A 19,211-nucleotide genomic window follows, 5' to 3' on the forward strand; every position below is an offset into this window, starting at 1 on the left:
AACCCGATTATATTTTATTGCAGCTGTATTGATGTCATAATTTGTTAATTGGTTTTGTATTAATTTGTCATAATTTGTTAATTGGCTTTGTATTCAGATATTCTCAGCATATTTCCTTCATTACTAAATCCTACCATTTTTTTCCCATGCAGATTAAAGATGAAGCTGCATCTTCAAAGTATCTACATCTGGATGCACAATATCAGTGTTTCCAACAGCAGTTATTATCTTTGCAAAGTCTACAAAATATATGTGAAAAGCTAGAAAGAAATCAAAACAAGTGGGAACAATATATAGTAGAAATCTCAAGTTATATAGAAAACAGAGTAGAACAAGGACAAGGAGCATGGCATGCAGGGGACATCAAAAACCGAGTAAAACAGGATTTGGAAGAAAAACAGAAACAAGTAATTTTATTTTTTCGGTTAATTTATTTTGCCTGGACTGTGCTTTGGAATTCATTTCACTGAAAACTATATTTTGAATACTACATTGTGTGTCCTATACATCCCTCAAGGGATGTAGATTTCTAAAAGAAGATGACATCTGATTCACCCTTTAAATATTTCAATTTCCATCATAATTATAACTAAATTTACCTATCAGAATATTGATTTTCATCAGAGAATAATATTTAAGAATCGTTTGTATAAAAAAGTAGGAGGAGGAAAAGAAAATAAGAGGTATAGACTTATACCATATTCTTTTTTTTATATTATACCATATTCTTGAATTAAATTATGTTATTTAATTTTTTGAAAAAATCTGAATTGATTGTATTGCTTTGAATGATCAGAATAACATAACAATGATTCAAGGCTGAGGATATAGTTGCGTGGTACAGCTCTTGCCTAACCTTATAGACACCACATCTTTTTTCCATATATTTCAAAGTTTTCTCTGAATCATTGACTCAAAATTAAGGAGATAAACATAGAATAATTGATTGGGTTATAATTATTTTTAAAGTATATGCTTTAATTGTTCTTTAGACACAAGCACCGGCTCAAAAAAATTCAGAGCAGTTACAACAGAATAATTATGCAACATTAAGTCAGATGGAACTCAGAATTCAAGATCTGGAATCTGAGCTGTCTAAAATGAAAAGTCAAAATTATAGTGAAATAGTGGAAGAGGAATATGAAGAATTCTATCTAGGAGAACCCACAATTATAGAATCACTGTCGGCTGAAGTAAAGAAGTAAGTTGAAACTTGAGGAAATAACTTAAGCTCCTTAATTTGTCTCTTAGGCCTAAGTTTCAGTGAGACAGGTTTGTGAGATTTGTAGGATGCAAAGGCTAATCAGACAGTATAATTTTGGAAAGTCATGTTAGTAAATAACTTGTCCAGGAAGTTTATATTCTCCCCTTTTCTTGCATTTCTATGGCTTTCCCCACTGCTTAATTTTCTCATATTCTTAACCTGGTCTATTAGTGTTTCAGCTCAGTGGTTTTGGAACTTTCCAATCAAACATTGACATTGTTATGAAATTGTAAGTATTCCTTTAAGTAGAAATATTAACAAGTTTAACTTATTTTAAAAAGATTACAGCTTAAGTCCTAAGGGTCAAGTACCATTGGTACTAACCCTCTAGACACTTTCTGGGACTGGGTAAATCAACTGGTTTTGGTTGTTGTTTTTGGTACTATCCCTGGATAGTGCCTGGAGACACAGTGTCCTCTACAGTTTTTCCTCTCTACATTAAAGCATACTTGTGATAGATACAAGGGAAGATGATCACGGGGATAAAGGGAAGTATGATTTCCAATGTGGCTAAAAATAATTCCATGGTCAGCGCTAGGGTGAGTGTGAAAAACAAAAAGGGCAGGTGCCTCTTCTGATGCCTTGGTAACAATGAACTCATGGTCGTGGGATCTGTTTTAATTATTTTTGATCACCAACTCTGTTAACTTGTTCTGCCCTAGTGATTGTTGCTCTGAATTATTTCTCAGTGTCTGATGCTTAATTTTTCCTGGTAAAGGGTAGAATGCACAGAAGGTGACAACAGATTCTTATAAATACCTTTAAGGGATGTTTTTTAAATCCCTAAGCTAGTTTACTGAATATAACTTATCTTTAGTTTTTCTTTACTTTTATTTTCTAGTTATATATGTTTAAGGAGTACATGATGTTGTAATTCACTTCAAGATAGTGAAATGGCTATTGTGGTCCAGTAACTGAAGGTACCCATCTTCCCACATAGGTGCCCTTTAAATACAAGCGTTTCTATGGGCTGCCTCAGGAATCTTGCAAAGGCAGCAGTGTTAATCTGAAGCTGGCTAATTAATCACTATTGCTCAGCCACCTACAATTTTTTTTTTTTTTTTTTAGTCGGGAACCCCCTAGAAATAGGTACACTTCTTTAGAACAATTTTAAAACTACAATTGTATACACCTTATATGCTCTGATGAGTTTTCAATGAGTCTTTTCAAGACTCCATTTAATGCGAAATTCCATTACTCTTATTTATTTAAAAAATACAAGTAATTTAGGGGGAAATTGGATACTAAGTATGTGTTTGCCTTTTGCAGTCTTCACAGGAGAAATGAGAGGTTAGAGGAACTTAATATCAGACTTCTGGAGGAGAAACACCAGCTCCAGACTTTACGCTGCCCTCTTTATACAAGGCCTGTCCCAGAGCTCTCTTGTGTTAGAAATCATGATAGAAGTCAGAGACTCAGAAGAAGTCTTAGTCAAAGAGAAAATGTGGTGGTTCCCACCCGACACCCACAGCCTGCAAGGAAGAGCACGGAGGACTACCTGGCTGAGGTTAGTTATGTTTATGCTTTGGGTTTCAGATTTCTGATATAACTCTCATTTTGACTTTGGTAAAATACTGAGTCGTTTATCTGACTTATGCGTGTTAAGTGAAAGTCACAATAATCTGTGTTAAGAAAGAAGAGAGAAACTTGACTGTTTTTTTAAAAGTCCCTGAAGTTCTTATTTTCAAGAGATACTCATTTGAAACTGAACTGGGTCTTTTTTTTTTTTTCTTAAATGCTTCATTTAAATAGGTTTCCAAAATGAATGTTACTGCCTGTGACTAAAGATACACTTTAAGAGGCCTTGACTTCGCATCTGTGTGGTCTTCCTTTGGCTGCGCTTCATTGTACTCTTAAAAAATTCCCTGCACCATCCCAAGTCTTCCACCCCTAATCATAATTCATATTGACAGTCATCACTTTACCACATATGGATGTTGAGAGTGTAAGGACATGGCAAGTAAATACTTTATATGAATTAAATAAACCTGTTGCTTTATGTATATTTGTGGGGTGGGACATGAGTGTAGGGATCAAACCCACAGGTTTACACATGCTAGGCAAGCGTTCCTACCCATACCCCCAGCCCAAGACTAATTTTTACCTTCATTGGTTTGGGTATATTACTGACACTAGGAAAAAAATTCTATTCTATTCTTATTATAAATGTGGTTGTTCAAATACATCAAAGCCATAACAATATTCCTGAAACTTTTTACATGAAAAAAAAAATGTATCTCAACAGAAGTCACACCTCTTAACTAAACATAGACTGCATCATCAAGGGAGTGATGCAACTCAGAACTTGAATCACTTTTAATCATTATGCTTATTTTGCCAAAGGCGCAGAGTTAAACATGTTTTTATATTAGTTTTATGCTCTGTAATTCCTCTTGTCTCTATTCCATTTTATCTACTAAACCAAATTCCCACTAGACACTTTATTCTTTGAAAAATCCAGGTAATATTTCAATTTCTTTTCTTTCATTCATTTTTTCACAAGGCCTTTAAATATATGTATGGTTCTGTACTTAATTCTTCAGCCTCTCAAGCAACCAGCTGTTTCTCAGTTCTTTAGGACAAAATACATGTATATAATATTTACAAACTTATAAATGTAGCTTCCTTCATACATTAACCTATTAGAATTTTATATTGAATTGTAGTGGCTTAAAGGGCAAAGTTAATTGTTTTTGTTACATTTGTGTGCATACTTATAATGTTTGAGTGTTCTTTAAAATGGAGAGTGATAACAAATTTGAATTTTAAAATATTAGTAGTTTCTAAAAATATATTAACTGTGGAAGATATATGACACGCATATGTCAAATTGATCTTTAAGAAAGAATACATTATTTTACAATCTATAATCTCAAGTACCATTTAACAATAAACTGTCAATAATATTGTTGAATGAGCAAACATTTATTGTGTTTTGCTGTTATTGATTTCCCTGTACTTCTGATTCTAAAATCTTCCTTTCAACACTTCCCATCTTTAAAGTAGGAGATGTTTCATAGAATATACAGAAAGATGTTAAAGTCAAGGAAGAAGAAAACACTTCGGTTAGTGTTATATAGTCATCTTTCTTGTTGGGGCTCTGCTGAATAAGCAGCAAATGACTCTCCTCTTTCCCCTCTTAAGTTCAGAACAGGAGTCAGGTGGATGGAGACAACACTCTAGCTTCATTAGTAACCCATAACAATTAATGGGAGGATGTGGCTTTAGACATGCAGGCTCAGCAGGTTTCTGAATACCTAATCACAGAAAAGACTCAGGCACACAGTTCTCAGTGAAAGAAACCAATGTTTTCTCTTATGTCCCAAAGCAGGCCACTCACTGCAGAGACAACAGCAGATCTGAATTCATGTTACTGTGAGCAAGCATATTTTTTTTTGCATGAGTCAGGCAGAGCCAAGCCAGTGCATTCAGTGCACTTCATCTATCTAATTTCACCAATGAGGTCAATCACCTCTCCTTTTGATGAAGATAGAGAGGGTACAATTACTCACGTGGAAACTTGAGGCCAAGCAAATGAAGATTCTCCTCTCATTTCTGACAGTTTTAAACGATCATTCAAATTAAGCCTGCCTTTTATCACCTAATTAATGAAGAGAATTTGGCCAGAAGTATGCTGATGGTAAAAAGAAACCTCTGTGTTTTCAATTTTGCTACAAATAACCCACAACATGGATAATTCTTTTGTCAATTGAGGTTGGAAAAAAATGAATAATTCTTTTAAGGAAGAATTTTCTCAACTTCAGCTTGCTTGGTTCAGCTAAAGATTTCTCCTTCAAGTTTGTTGTAAAAACCATGTGGTTTATAAGTTGCATAGACTTAACTGCTACCAACACAAGTTATGATATTAATTTTTTCTTCATTTTTAGTCATAGCTTTAGAAATAATCTTTTAGAGAGTTCTTTTAGGCTTCGACATTACTGAGCTCTAAGACAAATTTGGACATATGCATTTTCTCTGAACTGTATTTAAAAATCTGTGTATGGTTCCTAAATATGAGAGAATCTGCTGTAGAATCCCAGGTTCAGGAAGACCTAAAGCCTTTCCAGGCGTGAAGCCAACTGGCTGTGTGACCCAGCCTAGCTATAATCTCTCTGAGAAATTAGGGACTTTGTGACTTTTGTGTCTTTTAAAATTATTTTTAAAGAACCGAATTTTTTAAAAGCTTTTTTTTTCATGCAACTATAATATATAAAACAGAAAGAAGCAGAGTTCTATGACTACAGAGGGATGATGCAAGTAAAGGTTCTTCAGAGTCACACTCTGAAGGTGTGACTTCCTTATGCCTCAACCTGCAGTGGGCTCTGTGGATCCTTTGAATTCTGTAAACACAGTTTACAAATGACCAGCTATGAAAGAATTCTTTGGATAAGCTAACAGTCATGGTACATTGCTCTATTGTGTTTAATTCACTCCCCTTCTTCTGTTTTGAAAATGGAAAAGAATAGATGAAGTTACAAATGTGCTCCTCTTGGTAAGGCTGAGCTCCAAGTTTCCTTTATGAGCTAAAACAAAACCCACAGCTAGAGATAAATAGAAAAGCTGTACATCTTATCTGAGAAGACCACATTTTCTAAGTAATATATCATTCTGCTGATAACATTTGTTGTTTAAGCTAAGTAATGTAATATTCCTTCTTTCAGATGGAGCAGGCAGTGGACAAAGGCTTAACTAGAGCACTAGAAGAAGGTATGTTGCCAACACTCATAAACTAAGTTTAGATTAATTGATTTCTGAAATAAATTATAAATAGCAAATGGCATCCCCTTCTTTAGTTTGGTTGATACTTAATAACATTAAATATTTTTTTTACACACATCAAATAAAAAATGTGAAAAAAAACCCTGATGAAGAATATATATATTCTTCATTCATTCATGTTCCATAGCTTTTAAAAGTCTCTAAAGGTCTGTGTAGCCTTCTGGCTTGACCCTTTCTTCACTCTGCCACCACTATGATACTGTCAGCCTTCACACAGAACTATTCTTGGAAAAGATCAGCATCGTTGTCTTTTCAGGTTTATGGTCCAAAACCTCCATCATCTAGTAATACTTGGTCGAGCATTTTAAATCTCCTGTCATTGACTGTCATTGATTTACCTTTTGCCCTCGGGAAAAGTTCTGAATTCCTCATCAAGGAATTAAATTTATTTGCATCAGTGGGTTTTTGTCCAATTTCTCAGCCTTGTTGCTTGTCACTCACCCTACTCTTCAAATAATGCACAACATGGATAATTCTTTTGTCAATTGAGGTTGGTAAACCAAGTTTTTTTTGGAAAAATGAATTGTTCTCTTAAGGAAGAATTTTCTCAACTTCAGCTTTGCTCTAGCATCTGGTCACACAGACCTCTCATAATTCCACAGGTGTTTCTTCACCTCTTGCTGTTTGCATGCCCTTCTTCCCTCTTCCTGGAATATTTTCTCCTTATCCCTCAGGTATCGACTTATATGCTATCTGCACCAAAGGAACCAATATTAACATAACACTGGGATATAAGTCCCCTCTCTGTGTTCCAGGTGTGCCCTGTTTTACATCTATCACATCATCTAGGATTCTGAATGGAAATTGCCTGTTCATCTGTTTTTTTCAAATTATGTTATATGATTGATGAGGAGTAGCTTTTCTTCATCTTCATCTTGTCATTGCAGTGCCTGTCATAGTACCTGAGCACATGGATGCTGAACTAATGAAGAATGGGGAAAGCTGAAGTTCTGACACTCAGCCATAATAGTTAATTTGGTGTACAACTACGGGCAAATTGTTACGTCGTAATGTTTATTATAGTCATACAAACATATTTCTCATTATCATAAACACTGATAAAGTTCTCAACTTTCTCTTTACTGACTCATGCTTATTAACTATGAAATCTTTGAGATTAAGACCATAATTGATTTTTTTCTAGTTACTACAGAATTTGAACCTGGATCTGCTAGATCTTCTACACCAAAATCCAATAAGTCAAGCCAAGATCTACTTTTAGAAGCACAACAAGAATATGCAAAGATTTTAAAGAAAAAATATATGATCTGAAAGATAATATTTTTCTTATTGAAATGTTGACATAACTGTTTCCCATTAAATGCATGATATGAATACTTTATTGAAGGAAAATGTTTGTATCATATAGGTATGATTAATATTCATAAAATATTTGCAATTGTAATGTGCAGAAGCTTTTTAATTTGCTGCTGTGCCATTTATTGATTCTTGGTCTTATTTCTTGAACTGGGGGAGTCTTGTTAAAGAAGTTGGTAACTGTATCAATAGGTTAGAGTGTTGACTCTGTATTTTCTTACAGTAATTGCAAAGTTTCTGGTCTAATTCCTAGGTATTTGATCCACTTGGAGTTTACTTTTGTGCAGAGTAAGAGATAGGGATCTAGTGTAATTCTTCTACATATGGATATTCAGTTTTCTCAGCACCATTTGTTTAAAAAGCTATCCTTTCTCCAACATGTATTTTTGGCAACTTTGTCAAGTATTAGGTGACTATAAGTATGTGGGTTTATTTATCTCTGTCTTCAGTGGAATAGCCATTGGTCTTCATGCCTGATTTGATGCCAATACTATGCTGTTTTTGTTATGTTAGCTCTGTAGTATAATTTGAAATCAGCTATTGTGATGCTTCTAGTATCTCTCTTTTTGCTAAGAATTGCTTTGGCTATTCTATATATTTCATTATTCCAAATGAATTTTAGGACTGTTTTTTCTACTTCTGTGAAGAATATAAATGGTATTTTGATGGGGATTGAAATGACTCTGCATAATGCTTTTGGTTGTATGGCCATTTGGACGATATTCATTCTGCCTATCCAAGAAGGAGGTCTTTCCGTTTCTAAGGTCTTCTTGATTTCTTTCTTTAATATTATATAGTTTTCATTGTAGAAGTTTTTCACCTCCTTGATTAGATTTTTTTCCCAAGTATTTAAATATTTTGATGTTATTGTGAATGAGATAGTTTTCCTGGATTCTTTCTCAACCAAGTTATTATTCAAGTATAGAAAACTATTGATTTATGAATGTTGGTCTTGGATCCTGCTACTTTGCTGAATTTGTTGACCAGTTTTAGAAGTCTTCTAGTGAGGTTTATTTTCATTTTTATTTGTTTTGTTTTGGTTTGGTCTTCTGGATACAGTATATGTCACCAGCAAACAGAGATAATTTGACTTCTTTTTTTATTTGTATTCCCTTTATTTCCTTCTCTTGACTGATTTCCTTGGCTAGGGTTTCAAGAACTATATTGAATAGAAATGTTGAGAGTGGAAATACTTTTCTTTGTTCCTGATTTTAGAGGAAATGCTTTCAGTTTTTCTCCATTCAGTATGATGCTGGCTTTGAGTTTGTCATATATTGTGTTTTTAATATTGAGGTAAGTTCCCACTCTCCCTAGTTTCTTCAGTGTTTTTAACATACATGGGTGTTGGATTTTTATCCTCAATTAAGACTGTGAAAGTGGGCTGGGAATGTGGCTCAAGTGGTAGCGCGCTCGCCTGGCATGCGTGCGGCCTGGGTTTGATCCTCGGCACCACATACAAACAAAGATGTTGTGTCCGACAAAAACTAAAAAATAAATATTAAAATTCTGTCTCGAAAAAAAAAAAAGACTGTGAAAGTGAGACCTTACAGAATGAGAGAGAATCTTTGTCAGCTACTCCCCAACATTAATATTCAGAAGATATAAAATTTCAGAAACTTCACACACACACACACACACACACACACACACACACACACACACACACACATTACCCCAATCAACAAATAGGCAAAAGAACTAAATAGACATTTCTCAAAAGAAGAAATACAATGGACAATAAATTTAAGAAAAAATGTTTAACATGCCTAGCAATCAGAAAAATGCAAATCAAACTACATTGAGATTTCTTCTCATTCCAGTTATAATGGCAATCTTCAAGAATACAAATAATAAGAGAGATGTTAGCCAAATTATATTGTTATATTGTGTGCATGTATGAATATATAACAAATCCCAGAATTATAAAGTGTCAATAAAATGTGGGAAAAAAAGAATACACATAATAATAAATGCTGGCATGGATGTGGAGAAAGGATCCACTCAGTACATCATTGGTGGGATAGCAAATTAATACAACCACTCTGGAAGGCAGTATGGAGATTCCTCAAAATCCTAGGAATGGAACCACCACAGTATCCAGCTATTCCACTCTGGTATTGATCCTAAAGAACCAAAATCATCATACTATGGTTATACAGCAACATCAGTGTTTATAGTGGCACAATTCACAATTGCCAAGTTATGGAATGAGCTCAGGTACCCGTCAGTAGACAAATGGATAAGGAAAATGTGGTTTATAGGGGCGATGGAGTTTTACTTGGCTATCAAGAAGAATGAAATTATGGCGTTTGCTGGTAAATGGATAGAACTGGAGAACATCATCCTCAATGAAGGACTCAAAAAGTTAAGGCCTTGTTGAATGTTTTCTCTCATATACAGAAACTAGAGCAAAATAAGGAGGAAAAAATAGGTTTGAATCCCTTGAAAATAAAAGGGAGAACAGTGTAGTAGAGGAAGGGGATTAGAGGAGGAGGCAGAAGAATGAGAAAAGAGAGAAGAGTGGAATTAAATTGACCAAATTAAGCTATGTATGAATAGACCACATCTATAAAGCACAAATTTAAATAAATAAATAAATAGAATTAAAACCAGTAAAGGAGACAGAGTTGGGTAAGGGGAGAAAATACTAGAGACTGAATTGAAATTTAGTTCCATGCATATGATGTCAAAATGAAGCCCACTATTATGTCTAGCAATATATGCTAATTGAACCATTTAAAAAAGAGATGATGGTTGATGTTCATATATTGCCCTTGCCATTATAATGGCAAATGCTTTGATATTTAGCTTGTATAATGAAGTTAGTGTTAATTTTTATGATAGTTTCTACTGATACATATTGTTCTTGGATTTCCAAACTCCAAAGGGTTCAAATATTTTGTAAATGCCTCCCAACTTTCATGCATAAATTCATATGTCCTCTATGTTAATTTTATGTCATAATACATTATACTGGTGCTTTTTAGTCTTCTAATTTTCTAATATGAACCTATATTTCCATTTTTAGTAAGTTAAAACCTGTAGTTCGAAATCTTTTTACTCAGAATTTTTGTAATTTCTCTGAACTTCAAACATACTCTAGTAAAAATATCTAGTATAATTTCATAATTCTTAAATCTTTTGCACTATGTTCTTTACTCCTTTTTTATCCTGATTTATATTTTTAGTTTTAGTTTTCATCAAGCTTACTTATTTTGGTTTAGCATGTTCAAGTTTGATTTTATTTATCCTGTCTACAATTTTTAGAGTTCCATATATTTTAGTTGTCTTTTAAATTATTTGTCCTTTCTTTTATTTTATTAAATGTTTTTTTTTAGTTGTCAATTGACTTTATTATTTATTTATATGCAGTGCTGAGAATCAAACCCAGTGCCTCATACTTGCTAGGCCAATGCTCTACCACTGAGCTACAACCCCAGCCCCTTTTACTTTATTTTTGACGTACTTGTCCTGATTCATTGTTAATTAGTAAACATATTACTCATTTTGAGTTTTTTAAAAATAAATACATGACTATATATTTTTGCCGCAGTCTGGCTGGACACAAATCACGAGCCACTCAAGAGAAACAAACTTTATTTCTGAACTCCACCAGCACACTCCCTGGGAACTCTCCTGAATGCCACGTAGCTCCTCCAGGAACCACTAACCAGAAATCCCTCCTCTGGCACTTCCCCAACCAATGCGAACTCTCCAGGAATCACCGCGAGAACTCGAAAGTAGCACGAGAACTCCAAAGTAGCGGGCCAAAGCAGACAGTAAAGGTCTAATATACAGTTGAATCAATCCAGCATCATCTTAATGGTTTGCCTCTCAACCATTACTTCTGGCAAAAATGCCATGTGTCATCCCAACTCTGCTATGGCCCTCAACATATTTTCTCTCAGTCCATATTTATATTTACTGTAAAATGTTATTTGTAGAAAAATATATATTGTCATTATTCTAAATTCCTCTCTAATCCAGGACTATATAGAAAAATGTTTTATTTCCTCTGAAGTAGAGTTAGGTTTTATTTTTGGTGGTAGTCATAGGTATGTGTGTGTTTATGTGAAATACATGATTTAACAAAGATGAATAATGCATGCATATATTATTGTTTATATTTTCATTGGTATATTATAGTTGCACATAATGGTGGGATTTGTTGTTACATATTCATACTTGCACACAATATAAAAATAAAATGTGGCCCAATATCATTCCCTGTATTTTCCCTTTCCTTCTCCTCCTCCCTCCTCCTATTCCCTTTATTCTACTCTACTGATCTCTCTTCAGTTTTCATGAGAACTCCCCACATACACATCTTTTCTATTTTCCTCTCTAGCTTCCACACATGAAAGAAAACGTGCAATCCTTGACCTTCTGAGTTTGGCTTATTTCACTTAAAATAATGGTCTCTAGTTCCACCCATTTTCTTGCAAATGGCATAATTTCATTTTTTTATGGATAAATAAAATTCCATTGTGTATATAAACCACATTTTCTTTATCCATTCATCTGTTAATGGACACCTAGACCAGTTCCATAGTTTGGCTATTGTGAATTGTGCTGTTATAAATATGAGTATGCACATAGCACTATAGTATGATGACTTTAATTCTTCAGGATAAATACCAAGTAGTGGTACAGCTGGGTCATATGGTTCTTTGGTTCCATGCCTAGTCTTTTGAGGAAACCTGTCTCTGATATTCTAAAAAATGGACTAATATAGTGTCTTTTGCTGTTGTTGAACAGGCTTCCTCTGTCATATGCTTCTGCCACCATGTTAGTTAGCTTTCAGTTACTGTGACCAAATAACTTAAGATAATCAACTTAAAAGTAAGAAAGGTTTATTTTGGCTCATAGTTTCAGTTCATAGTCACCTGATCCCATAACTTCAGGCCTTTGGCAATGTAGTACATGGTGGCAGAAGCATATGACAGAGGAAGCCTGTTCAACTCATGGCAGCTTAGAAGAAAAGAGGTAAAAATGAGAGACCAGTTTTCTAATAATCCCCTTTAAATACATGCCCCCATGACCTAACTTCCTCCCATAGGCTCCACCTCTTCCTCCCAATAATTTCATAAACCTATATACAAGCCTTCAACACTTGAGCATTTGAAGAGCATTCAAGATCCAAACCATACTGCATAGTTTGAGAGTAACCAGAGGAGGGATTCTTAATCAGAAATTCTACACCATATAACTCAGAGTGAAGGCATTGGAAATAAAAATAGCCAAGAAGATATCATTATTTTATTTATCAAATTAGCCAAAATATTTAAATTTTCTAATATTCAAATGTTTGTGTGCGTGTAAGAAGATACTTTCATTTATTGTTGGCACAATCATCTTCGGAAGTAATTTGCTAATATCATAGACATTTTACACATATCACCTGAAGAAAAAAGTAACCTACAGATAGTCCCCATGCATATACATGAAAATATACATACATATATTTCTTTTTCCATGGTTTTTTTAATAGCCCCAAAATGTGTTAAATAGAAACTTTCATTCATTGCTAGTGGAAATGTAAAATTGTGCAGCTACTTTAAGAGAGAGCTTTGAGTTTTGGCAGTCTCTTACAAGATTAAACCTAGTCTTACCATACAATCTAGCATTGTACTCCTAGATTTACCCAACTGAGCTAAACTTAAGTCCATATGAAAACCTACACACAAATGTTCATAGCAGCTTTATTCATAATATCCCAAATCCAGAAGGAACCAAGATGCTCTTCAGTGGCTTAACAGATAAACTCTGGTGCACCCATACAATCGAATAGTATTCAATAAAAAGAAAGGAGCTATCAAGACAGGAAAAGACACAGAGGGAGCTTAAATCCATATTGCTAGATGAAAGAAACCAGTCTGAAAAGGCTTCATGCTCCATGATTCCAACTATATGACTTTCTGGGGAAAAGCAGAACTATAGAGTGAAAAAAAAAAAAAAAAGATCAGAGGTTGCCAAGAAGTTAGAAGACGACAGGAGGAATGAAGAGATGGAACACAGGGAATTTTTAGTGTGGTGAAACTATTCTGTATTATACCATAATACATAGAAGACATGATGGATTTATCAAAACAATATTGGCTCATTAATTGCAGCAAATGTGCCACATATACCAAGATTATTAATAAAAAAAAACAGGGTGAGAATGAGAAAGTATATGAGTATTCTCTGTACTATCTGCTCAATATTTCATTAATCTACATCTGTTTTTCAAAGTATTAATTTTGAAAATATATAGAGTCCAGCAGAAGAGGACTACCCATTAGAAAGAAAGAGAGAGAATCTACATATAACATTATCTGCAAGGTAAATTAATTTAAAACATAAGTGCAGCACAGTAACTAAGTGGAATCTCGGTTACATAAAAATATTTGTGGTCTGAGCAGGTTACAAATAGAGTTTGCTGAAGGACCTATAGAAATTATCTGCCAGAGGAGGCCTGCAGGAATTTTAAAGGAGAGAGATGGCCAGATCTTCACTTTAAACTTCATGCTATTTGAAATTCTTATCTTGAATATGCACAATGTTTAAAAACAAAAAGCCAAGGTCAGTACTATTTTAAACTCTTATCACAAATATGCACACTTTGATTTTTGAGAAGACAAACAAAAAGCCAGACCTGGAGTCACACAGACTGGAGTTTGAGTTCCAGCTCCTTCATTTCCTGACTATAGAGTAAAATGAGTTACTTGACCACTCTGAACCTCGGTTGTCATTGTGAAATGGCGCAGATTGTGAGAAGTAAAGAAAATAATGCATGCAAAACACTACTCCCATCAGTTTAGAGGCAGAATATGGCAGTCATTATTAATGTTGTCTTTATTCATTGCCAAGCTGTGAAAGCTGGTGTTTTCAATCTGTTAACGTGTGCACCATAACCTTTTGTGGCAGAGGGTGGGGTGTTTTTTTTCCCTATGAGAATGCTAAGTCGGGAGATGCAGCAGTCATTGTGTGACCATGAGAAGAGTCTTCACTAATACCCTAAAGATGGCAAAGCAGAAGCACAGACAGAACTTGACTACTTGATGTCCACATTGAACCACAGCACCAACCCTGCAAACAGTGACCTGAATTCTTAATGTGGAAGGTAAAATTCACAATTCAGTTACTTGCCACTGAAGGAGTTCTTAGGGAGACAGCACTACAGAGCAGCATAAAGCATGAAATGAGACAAGAGTGCTTATCTGGACACACACTCTCTGGCCCCCCCACTAAAGGTGAGAAACCTCCCTTCTTGCAAGTTCTATTCTATTTCAGTCCCATGCACACCCCTCAGTGCCACTTCTATTGTCAGATATTCCTCTGTCGTCCTGTCACTGACGACTGTGAGGAGCAAGCTCTCTCTCCAGCTTCTCTCTTTGCTACATCACCCCTCCAGCTCTCAGATGGCCTGGGCACCAGATGGAGATGCTCCTAGCAAGGCATCGCCCCTGGGTCTCAGTCCCAACACAGTGAACTTTAGGGCCAGTACAGCCCAGAACCCCCTGCTGCTCAGCCTACTGTCCTATGCCCCTCCCTGTGGTCTCTTCTGCCAGACATTTCCAGGAGAGGGGAAAGGGTCCTGACTGTCCACACCCTCTCCCCATAACCCAGGAAGAAGACTCTATTGGGCAGGACCACCAAGCATGAATTGAGACTGGGTAAATAGAAGGATGGAGGCAAGCCAATGAAGGGTTACATTTCACAAACATGGTTAGGGTGGGATGAGGCAGGGGGCCCACTCGAGCCCTCTCAGCGTGTCTGGAGTCGAAGATGTAAGTAAAATGAATGTGTCTTCCCTTCCAAACTCTGGCCTTCACAGATTCCACCTTCTTCGTCTCTATCCTCTTCTCTAGAATCGTCTGCCTGCTGGCCGGGTTGGCCCAGCGTGTCCACAGGAGGGGAGGTGGAAAGGGAATACGCAGGGAATGGACACGGTACGACCACAGCACTGGCTCATCCCCAGGCCTTAGAGGCCCTCCCACCTGGCGTCGGGTGGCCACTCCCACAAACCCTCACCCACCGGGTGGGTGGCTTCCAGGTTGCGTCCAAGTGCCCGCTAGAGGGCGTCTGGTCACACTGCAGGGCGCGCTGGCCGGGACCCACCCCGGTGCGGGTCTCTGGGCCTGTGCAGCCCACGCTGGGCAGTGCCCGGGAACCTCCCCTCTATCGCCGCTTGGCACCGGTAAATGGGGTGGAAGTGGCAGTGGGAAAGGGAGTTTCTGCTATCAGCCACAATTCCATAGCCGCAGGGGACCAAGGGGACCCAAAGCCCTGGAAGAGGAGGTCAGGGAGTGGCTAGGAGCAACATTTAAAGGCATGTTAAAAGACTTAGTAATTAAATAATATCTTCATGCAACATTTTTAAAGCAGAGTTAATGAAAAGATAAATGACAAAATTCAATAAAGCAGAATCCCACTTCCTGCCTGGCTGTCCTTCAGCAAGGTTCTGGCAGTATTCCGTCCAGCCTGCCTGTGACCACGCACCCTGCTGGTTTCTGCTCCACACAAGGGGCTTCGACCCAACAGGTTGCTTGGGCCATGCAGAGCACAAAGGTCAGGGTCTTCCGAATTCATATGTTGGAATCTATAGCCCTTTAGAAGACCTTTCTCCCTCCCTGAATTCCCCTAATCTAAGGGAAGAAAACAGAATCTTCTAAGAGACACAGCAGGGCTTGCAAATGCCGTGAAACTTACATACAAAATCACACCCTTGGTCATGGTCTTTCCAGACCCTTGACTGCTAAAAATGAGAAGTGAACAAAGATAACAGGCAAAGGCTGCAGGTGACAACCAAGGGGGCAGGAAAAAATGGAAGAGGTATGGAGCAGGAGACAATTCTATTCCCCTCAGCTGGGCTTCAGGACTCCAGTTTAGTTCCTTGATCAGCAGGTAGAAAATTCCAGTCCCAACACAGGCTTCCTGCTTGGACTCTGCTCAAGCTGATATTGGTCTTGGAGATCAGGGACAGGTCCTCTTTTCCCCAGTGTAGAGGCAAGCATAGAAAGCAAGTTTAAGAAAGGACAGAGACAGACTTCTCTGGAAAGAAGTGGGACCCAGAGCTGGGTTCCCCTATAGAGAGTGTGTGTCTTGCTCTTTAATACCACCCACCCCACCCTCTCTTTCTTCTCAGAGTTTGTGCCTAAGGGCAGGAAGGAGCAGCTCAAGGGTAATAGCTTATGTTGGGAAGTGTGATTCCCCAGAGGTGTTAGCAACCCCATTGAGCTGGAAAGTGTGATTGGAGGTTATGTTAGCAACTCATTGTCTTTTCTTTGATAACCAGGTTTCATCTTCTCAAACCCCATCATTCATTACCTAAACTGATCGCTAGGCCTTTCACCCCCTGCCTCAGTTTGTTGAGGAATGTGATATTTCCTGTCCTCACAGGCCAGGTGAGCTGCAGGCAGATTGCTTTTTGGCAAAAAAAAAAAAAAAAAAAAAAATGTGTGGAGTTAGTATAGTGGATTCATTTTTATAGAATTATTCTCTCAACCTCATGGTTCAGACCACAACCCAACCCAATTATAAGCCAAGCAAGATTCTGAACACATGAAAGAGGAGATGGCCTGCCTAAAACTGGAAGATGGGTACCACACACTCAGGGCATCCCTCCAGCAACCTAGCCAATCAGCCCCCCAAAAAGGACCACCAAAACTTAGGGTGGCTCTTCAGCCTGAACAAAATTCTCCCATTCATTCAGCAGGACCACTGACAACTGATTTCTCTTTCTGGTCAAAAGCAATGGAAATCTAGCAGAGCAAACCAAGGGAAGCCTCTCAGGGAGCCTTGGCCCTGAAAATCAGAAATGAGGAGACCCAAACCCAACATGGCTGGAGGGAAATGTCCCAGACTATGGGAAGAGACTGAGGTTTGGAGCACAGGCTAAGGCAAAGTAGACCTTTGTCATAAAGGGGGAGAAGACAAGAGCAAGGACAATGGGATGGGTGGAGAGAGAAGGGGGGAGAGATGGACATGAGACAAAAGGAAAAGAGACTACTGGGGCCTGGGGACTGGAGGGAGAAAGAACATCTTAGGGTAGCAGGGCAGGGCCTGCAGAGCCTCCCCACTTGTCTCTGGCTGCACACACAGAGACACAGCATCACAAGGTCCATGTTGATGGGATGCAGAGAAAACACCCTATGTCTTTTTCAGATAATATTCTGGGCAATGAAAAGCCTCAGGCCAGAACAGACTGGACAAGGAATTCAAAGGTACCCTAAAATCAAACACTCTTCCCTGGCCCAAACTGCAGGTCTTAACTACAGTGTTCCCCCAATTTTCACATTCCCTCCTGATGAAGCAGGGAAAAATGAATTTTAGAGTATCCATTTGTAGAGTTCATGTTTAGAGGCCCAGATTTGCCTCTTTGCTGAGTTGTCACAGGCTTAGAGGGGGAGAGATTTGGCATGAGTCCTGCAGAGTCACTATTCAAATTAGCGAAGGTGGCATGTGGGGACAAGAAAGTCAGACCCCACCCGTTCACCCACACTCTCATCAGCTCATGCCACTCTGGTTTGGCTTGGCTTTTTAACAAACATCAACTTTCTCCAGATGCTTTTCCTGGTTTATTATTTCTCTGTAACCACAGCAACAGAACCATCCCCATATCCTCCCAGTCTGAAGGGAGACCCCCCCACACACACACACACACACACACACACACACACACACACACACACACACACACACACAGCTTTGGAAAGACCCCAACAAAAAGGGTGAGAAAAGTGAAGGTTACTAAAGAACAGCTGCAAGGAGCCTAAATCTTCTGACCCTAAGGGTCACCTCCCTGGAAGCTGGCAGGTAAGCCCCCATGTGCTAGAAACAGCCTTTGATGGGGCTTTTGGGGAAGCCAAGAGTGAGGGTGGGGCCACTCCCAACCCCTAAAGGACAAATAGGTAGAGTCTGCAAATCTTAGCTTGTTTTTGGTCTCAAACTTCTAGAACAGTCAAATCAGGGGGAGGGAAGCAGCAATCACCAACCAGTGTTGCTGAGACTAAGGACCGAGTCAGGCCACACCCTCCTCCTTCCTTGTTTGATGGAGAGGGTCCCTGGACTGTGCTTTAGGTGAGAAGGCCTACTGATGTTGAAGATCTGGATTTTAACATATTTGCCTTGAACAAATTTGTCCACAATGACCTTGTGGATTTGTGAGGCCCCAGGGACCTACAGGATAACCCAGTGACATATTTATTCCAGGCTCATACAGGCCCTTCCCTGCCTGACAAGTTAGATGAAAACTGGCATAAGACTAGTCATAGCTTTCGATAACAAATCTGGGCCAGGCCAAAATAACAAATGAGAAGGAACTGAACATGGGCAAATTCCAAGCTCTGCATTTAACTAACCAACATCACCTGGCACAAACACAAATGAGAATTGTTTCTGAGCAACTCACAGAAGTAAAGGTCTGGGCATTTTGTGGGCCACAAGCCCCATATATGTGTTGGGTGATAAGCTGCTTGCAATATAAAGGTACCTGTCAGTGGGTGCACCCCAGATACCTGTGACTCCCTTTGATAGTTCCTGTGTACACTTCCTCTGGAATAAGCCCCCCAGCTTCACCCAGAGACCTACCCTGGAACTCCTGCAACCTTCCAGCCTGCATGCCAAAGGGCGCCAGAAGTGCCTAGAGGCTACCCCCTACCCCTGAGTGGCCCTAACACAGAGTTTGCACCCCGCGACTCCCATGTGGGACTTGGCTTGGCCTGAAGTCACATTTTCATTTGACTTCTGTCCTTCCCTATCATGCTCTCCCCACTTCTCATAATCCTCATCTTGACATGAGCTTCTGGGATCTTATCCCCAGACTAGCAGTTAGGGAAAGAGTGGTCCTCCTTGATACAACTTAGGG

The 19,211-nt window shown here is 38.2% G+C and overlaps 1 protein-coding gene across 3 annotated transcripts in view; it reads left to right on the forward strand.

Moving 5' to 3' along the window:
- Positions 1-8,200, forward strand: part of LOC120885517 (ankyrin repeat domain-containing protein 26-like) — a 28,401-nt gene extending 20,201 nt beyond the window's left edge. For 2 of the 3 annotated variants that reach the window (XM_040272986.2, XM_040272992.2), the window contains exons 6-10: positions 153-407; positions 993-1,201; positions 2,534-2,771; positions 5,926-5,971; positions 7,188-8,200. In XM_040272986.2, coding sequence (XP_040128920.2) covers positions 153-407; positions 993-1,201; positions 2,534-2,771; positions 5,926-5,971; positions 7,188-7,315 — 876 coding nt within the window. In that variant the 3' untranslated portion in view covers positions 7,316-8,200. The other variant, XM_078038634.1, reaches the window with a different exon arrangement.
- The last annotated feature ends 11,011 nt before the right edge of the window (positions 8,201-19,211 follow it).

The sequence above is a fragment of the Ictidomys tridecemlineatus genome, chromosome 1, assembly GCF_052094955.1.
Source record: "Ictidomys tridecemlineatus isolate mIctTri1 chromosome 1, mIctTri1.hap1, whole genome shotgun sequence".
Taxonomy (NCBI): Eukaryota; Metazoa; Chordata; class Mammalia; order Rodentia; family Sciuridae; genus Ictidomys; species Ictidomys tridecemlineatus.